The sequence below is a fragment of the Equus przewalskii genome, chromosome 6 (genome assembly GCF_037783145.1).
Source record: "Equus przewalskii isolate Varuska chromosome 6, EquPr2, whole genome shotgun sequence".
Lineage (NCBI taxonomy): Eukaryota > Metazoa > Chordata > Mammalia > Perissodactyla > Equidae > Equus > Equus przewalskii.
Window position 1 is genome coordinate 72955760 of NC_091836.1, and position 7268 is coordinate 72963027.

The following is a 7268-nucleotide window of genomic DNA, read 5'->3' on the forward strand; positions in this document are numbered from 1 at the left end:
CTTCCTCAACAGGATACACCTTGGAGTAGTAATTTCAGGGATTTAGTCCTCTCTTACACTCTCCCCCACTCATGTGAAAATAAAATGGTTCCACTCCCAGGGAATTCAGATTCTGCTATCTTATTAATCTCTGTCAATATGTTTTTAGGAAGTCACCCATCAGGATCACACAAGCTCTCTTCCCATGCCTATGTCACATTGGCTTCATGGCAGATAATAACCACTCCCATTTCCAACACCTTTACTTTGTCTTAACTGGAATTCCAGGGCTTGAGCAAAAGTATTACTGGATGGCATTCCCCCTGGGTGCTATATATGCCATTGCCCTCTTTGGCAATGGTGTCATCATCTCTACCATCAAGTCTGAATTGTCCCTGCATATCCCTATGTACTACTTTCTGTGTATGCTGGCATTGGCAGACATGGGACTTTCCCTCTGTACTGCGCCCTCGATGCTAGGCATATTCTGGTTTAACTACAAGTTCATCACCTTTGATGCCTGCCTTGTTCAGATGTACTTCATCCACACCTTTTCAGCCATTGAGTCTGGCGTGCTGGTGGCCATGGCCTTTGATCGGGTTGTGGCAATCTGGAATCCCCTCAGGTACAGCACCATCCTAACCAATGGTGTGGTCTGCAGAACAGGGGCAGTCATCTTGATAAGGGCAGTCTGTGTGGTCTTCCCTGTACCTTTCCTCATCAAGCGGCTCCCCTTCTATGGCTCCAACATCCTCTCCCACTCCTTCTGCCTCCACCAAGATGTCATGCACCTTGCCTGTGCCAGCACCCGTGTCAACAGTCTCTATGGCCTCATTGCTGTCATCTTCACCAAGGGTTCTGATTCTCTCTCCATCCTCCTCTCCTATGTGTTCATACTCCGAACAGTAATGGCCATTGCCTCAAGGGAGGGCCGGCTGAAGGCACTCAACACCTGCGTTTCACACATTTGTGCTGTACTCATCTTCTATGTGCCACTCATTGGGGTGTCTGTCATTCATCGTTTTGGAAAGCACCTTTCACCATTGACTCGTGTTCTCATGGCTAATGCCTACCTTCTTGTACCCCCCGTGCTAAACCCCATAGTATATACTGCGAAGACCAAGGAGATACGAAGGAAGATCATCCAGATATTTGTTCAAACCAAGATCACTGCAGAGGGTTAGGGTCTGCCAGTTTGAGACAGACAGAATCTACTTTTCCAAAGCTCAATTGTGACTATGAGAAATAAAGGTTTATATTTTTGACATTTTCTGTGTGATTTGAATTGGTCAAAGAGATTTCTGTGTTCTCAGAGCACACTTTCCTATTCCTGTGCCAAACCATCTTTTGCCTAGAAAGAGTGGTATCTATAGGAACTGTTCAATGTATGGTTGTGTAGCCATAGCATTTATGAGTTGGAATATAACAGCTGAAGGCAGGAAATATTACTAATTCCATTTTGTAATAACTCTTTTTAACAGAAATAGGCCACAAGTTTGATGCCTTTTAAATTGATTTAATTTAACATTCTAGCTCAAAAGTTAGGAATGGCTTTCATTAGCTTAATAGGGGAGAAGTGAACTATGCTCATTAAATAATAAGAGAACACCTGGGGATACTACATTATTAAATAAAATATGAATCAGAAAAATGATCAAATTTTAGAATTAAGAATATAAAAGTATACAATGGAGCAGGGGTCCACTGTGTTGCATAACTTGGCATCAAAAGATTAAGGATGAGTTTCAGCTCTTCCATGTGTGACACTGGGTATTCTTTTAACTTCCCCTAACTGCGATGTCTTCATTTTGAAAATAGAAATAATATTACTCAGCATCCAGTGTTTTTATGAAATTAAATTTAACCACATAAGTGCAATTATTTATAAACTATGAAGTACTGTGCAACTATAAGAAGTGTTCAGGATACCTAATGCAAGAGGATAAGAGAACTTGTATTTATATACTATCCATCAAGTACAAGACACAGTACCAGAGCCTTTTACATCTTCTCTTATTTGATAATACAACATCTCTCCGAGGGAGAGTGTGATGCACTATTTTTACATGAAGATATCAAGTCAAAAAACAGTTCGTTTGTTGGCCAAGGTTCAGCCAGGCGGATTTCCTGGGGAATGTTGGACACAATCTGTATCTTGGGAGAGAGAGAGAAAATGAGTTAGACAGAGTGGGGAAGACACTCATAATAGAAGTATAAAGAATAACTATGGATTTTATTTGAAGACAAACTAAGTTTAGGAAGTAGAAAGAACAAAGATGTCTGTATACAGTGAGCTATCTGTATCCCTTTACATGGTTCAAATGACTTTTTCTAAAGTATTTACTGTTTGATTGTTAAAATCTAACACAAAAGATTCTTTGTGACTTGAGTGGTATCATTACCTATCACTCAAATCAGTAGCTCTTTTAGAAGTTTATTAGGGTAGATCCTGGCCTAGCTAAGATTAATTCAGTAAGACTGTATGTATAAGAAAAAAGTCTTTCCATTTAAATTCTGCTTTCAGTTTCACAGGGCCTTAGTGAATTAATGTTATACAGGTTCATAAAAAATACACTTTTTAAAAAAATTTTTTATAAGAAACACAAGCAAATTGCAGATACTTAATAAAATAATTTAAATATAAAATATTATAAATCTTCTGGATTTGTAGGGAGAGTTGAGCTCTATGATCCCAGGAAGGACTTGTTAAGAGTTCGCCACCCCATCACAGTCCTGAGTCCTGAGCAGAGAGCAGAGAATGCAGCCTGAGAGCTATTCATGTTGTCGTTAAGAGGTTGAGCCTCCATCTGGAACTCACCAACATGAGGGAAAGGTCCTGGAAGCAGAGTAAAGTGACTAATAACCTCAGGGGATGAACAAGTCTCTCTGAAGACTTTTAGGTCTTGAGTGTTTTCACATATGTGATACTTGAAATTTAGTGCACGGCAAAAAATTCTAAATTACACTCTACATTTTAGAGACAAATACAAATGCTCTCATAGCCATTGTCTTTGGTGTCTTAAGTAGCTAAATGCTGGCCTCTGAAACAAGGAGAGTGGTAAAGGAGTTTTTGGGTGTCCCTGTATCCTCTTTCTGTCTCCTTCACTTTTCTTCTTTCAAGGGTGACGATGATGAGAGCCGTAGTGGTGGCAGCATCGGCAGTGGTAGGTAATACTGCAATATCATCTACTAATTACTAACTGTAATAACTGGTGTTTTAGATACTGTCTCATTACAGAATTAACTCTGTGAGTGAATATATTGAAAGCAAGGGCTTAGGTGTCATACACCCCTGGTTTAAGTCCTGGCTGTGCCACTTAACCATCAGCGTAATCTGGGCAAGAAACCTAATTTCTTTAATGCTAATTGTTCTAACCTACAAAACCTGGATAGGAGTATTACTTATTTTATAGAGTTATAGAGATTAAGAGAATTAATACATGTAAGGTTTAGCCCAGGGCCTGAAAATAATAAGCATTCAATGAAAGTCAGTTGGTATTATTTTTATTATTCTCAATTGAAAAGAAACACACTGAGACACAGAGGGTTTATATAACTTGATCAAGTTCACACAGCAAGTAAGTGGGCACAGACACAATTTGAAACCACAGCATCACTCTCACCCTGAAGCCCATGCTGATCCCCACTGTGTCTCTTTTGCACTCGCTCCCTCTAGTAGCTTTCCTACCCTCTACCTGCTGTCATGAGCAAAGAACTGAGCAATCTTGTTAAAATGAGGAAGTATAATCTAGTCCATATCAATGGTGAAATTTTAATTCCAAAAGATCAATTTGGGAGAGAAAGCAAAGAAAGGAATGATTTAGTTCAGTGCTATTGAAAGTGAGGTCCACGTACCATTGCTGGTCTGGGAACTGTCCTTACCTATCTGTGATGGGGCAAGTACAGAAAGGAAGACTGTTTGAAAATTTTTGTAGCAATTTGACTTTGCCGTGACTCTAAAGCACACAATTTTGTATACAAACCAAATCTAGGGATTGACGGAGAAATGTGTGTAGAGGAAGCTTTCGGATCTCCTAGATTTGTCAATGTAAAAAGACCTACTGCAAGGCACATAGTAGTACAATTAGCAAGAAGGAAAGATAAAGAAAGAATACTCACAATCCACAGACTAAGGAGACCGATGGATAGAACCAGAACAGGATAGCAAATATTCAACTGTAGCATTAGGGTAAAGGTAAGGAAACTACCAAAAGCAAGGACGATCTTATAACTCTAACTACAAATTCATAACACGAGTTGCAATAAGAAATGAAAATAATTATTTAGGAGGGGAAGAGCAAAGGATCTAAATCAGTATTGGTCGAGTAAGTAAGAGACCACCAGAGAATAGACTATATTATACATGAGATTCTAAATACAAACTTCAGGGTAGACACTAAAATAAAATACAGAACAGAGTCACAAATAATAAATAAGGAAAAATCTAAGGAACCCAGCATAAGAAATTGCAGTATTAAATGGGTAGGCTAAAGCACACAGGAAAAGAAACGCAGGAAAACAAGATAATGAGCAACAGATTGACAGCATTAAGTCCACATGCATCAATAATCACTCTCATTTAAACTGATTGAACTCTCCAATAAAAAGACACAGAGTGACAAAATGGATTAGAGAACAACATCCAACATTTTGTTGCCTCCAAGAAACACACCTCAGCCCCAAGGACAAACACAGGCTCAGGGTGAAGGGGTGGAGGACAATTCAAGCTAATAGCAAGAAAAAAAAGGCAGATGTTGCAATTCTTTTTTTTCTGCTTTATTTCCCAAACCACCCCCCCCCCCCCATACATAGTTGTGTATCTTAGTTGCAGCTCCTTCTAGTTGTGGGATGTGGGATGCCACCTCAATGTGGCCTGACGAGCGGTGCCATGTCCGCGTCCAGGATCCAAACCCTGGGCCGCCGCAGCGGAGCACGCAAACTTAACCATGGGCCACAGAGCCGGCCCCAGGTGTTGCAATTCTCATATCAGACAAAGTGGATTTCAAAATAAGACAGGTAAAGAGGGACAATATATAATGATCAAAGGGACACTTCATCAAGAAGAAATAACACTTATAAATATCTATGCACCCAACACAGGAGCACCAAGATTCATAAAGCAACTATTAACAGACCTAAAGGAAGATGTTAAAAACAACACAATCATAATAGGGGACCTCAACACCCCACTCACATCAATTGACAGATCATCCAGACAGAAAATCAACAAGGAAATAGTGGAGCTAAATGAAAAACTAAAACAATTGGACTTAATAGACATATATAGATCACTTTACCCTAAAACAGCTGAATACACATTCTTCTCAAGTGCACATGGAACATTCTCAAGGATAGACCATATGCTGGGAAACAAGGCAAGCCTGATTGCTCTGGCCAGGACCTCCAGTACTATGTTGAATAAGAGTGGTGATAGAGGGCATCCTTGTCTCATTCCTGTTTTCAGGGGGATGGCATTCAGGTTTTGCCCATTGAGTATGATGTTGGCTGTGGGTTTGTCATATATGGCCTTTATTTTGTTGAGGTAGTTTCCTTCTATGCCCATTTTGTTCAGAGTTTTTATCATAAATGGCTGTTGGATCTTGTCAAATGCCTTCTCTGCATCTGTTGAGATGATCATGTGGTTTTTATTCCTCATTTTGTTAATGTGGTGTATCACATTGATTGATTTGCAGATGTTCAACCATCCCTGTGTCCCTGGTATGAATCCCACTTGACCATGATGTATTGTCTTTCTGATGTATTGCTGTATTCAGGTTGCCAATATTTTGTTGAAGATTTTTTGCATCTATATTCATCAGCGATATTGGCCTGTAGTTCTCCTTTTTTGTGTTGTCCTTGTCAGGCTTTGGTATCAGAGTGATATTGTCCTCGTAGAATGTGTTATGAAGTCTTTCATCTTCCCTAATGCTTTGGAATAGCTTGAGAAGGATAGGTATTAAATCCTCTCTGAAAGTTTGGTAGAATTCCCCAGGGAAACCACCTGGTCCTGGGCATTTATTCCCTGGGATGCTTTTGATTATTATTTCAATCTCTTTACTTGTGATTGTTCTATTCAGGTTATCTGTTTCTTCTTGATTCAGCTTTGGGAGGTGGTAAGAGTCTAGGAAGTTACCCATTTCCTCTAGATTGTCCATTTTATTGGCATATAATTTTTCATAGTATTCTCTAATAATCCATTGTATTTCTGTGATATCCATTGTTATTTCTCCTCTTTCATTTCTAATTTTATTTATCTGAGGTTTCTCTCTTTTTTTTCATTGTAAGTCTGGCTACAGGTTTGTAAATTTTATCTTCTCAAAGAAACAGCTGTTTGTTTCACTGATCCTTTCTACTGCCTTTTTTGTTTCAATAGCATTTATTTCTGGTTTGATTTTTATTATTTCTGCTTTGATTTTTATTATTTTTCTCCTTCTGCTGACTTTGGGCTTTGTTTGTTCTTCTTTTTCTAATTCAATCAGGTGTAGTTTGAGAGTGCTTATTTGAGATTTTTCTTGTTTGTGAAGGTGAGCCTGTATTGCAATGAATTTCCCTCTTAATACAGCTTTTGCTATATCCTGTATGAGATGGTATGGTATGTTTTCATTTTCATTTGTCTCCAGATATTTTTTGATTTCTCCTTTAATTTCTTCAATGATCCATTGCTTGTTCAACAGCATGTTATTTAGTCTCCACATCTTTGTCCCTTTTTCAGCTCTTTTCTTGTAATTAATTTCTAGCTTTATAGCATTGTGATCAGAAAAGATGCTTGTTATTATTTCAATCTTCTTAATTTTATTGAGGCTTCCCTTGTTTCCCAACATATGGTCTATCCTTGACAATGTTCCATGCACACTTGAGAAGAATGTTTATTCTGCTGTTTTTGGATGGAGTTTTTTATATATGTTTATTAAGTCCAATTGGTCTAGCTTTTCATTTAATTCCACTGTTTCTTTGTTAATTTTCTGTCTGGATGATCTATCCATCGATGGTTGTGGAGACGCCCCCTATTATTATTGTGTTATTATTAATACCTTCTTTCAGGTTTGTTAATAGTTGCTTTATGTACTTTGATGCTCCTGTGTTGGGTGCATAAATATTTATAAATGTTATTTCTTCTTGATGGAGTGTCCCTTTGAGCATTTTACACTGCCCCTTTATGTCTCTCTTTAGACCTGTCTTATCTTGAAGTCTACTTTGTCTGATGTAAGTATTGTGACACCTTTCTCTCTTTTTTGCCATTAGCTTGGAGTATCATCTTCCATCCCTTCACTCTGAGCCGGTGATTTTCA

The 7268-nt window shown here is 38.5% G+C and overlaps 1 protein-coding gene across 1 annotated transcript; it reads left to right on the forward strand.

Annotated features, from left to right (window-relative positions):
• The first annotated feature begins 206 nt into the window (after positions 1–206).
• LOC103553252 (olfactory receptor 51H1-like) lies at positions 207–1163 on the forward strand. The gene has a single exon (XM_008523736.2). The coding sequence runs from the start codon at positions 207–209 to the stop codon at positions 1161–1163; it is 957 nt and encodes a 318-aa protein (XP_008521958.2).
• Positions 1164–7268: the final 6105 nt, after the last annotated feature.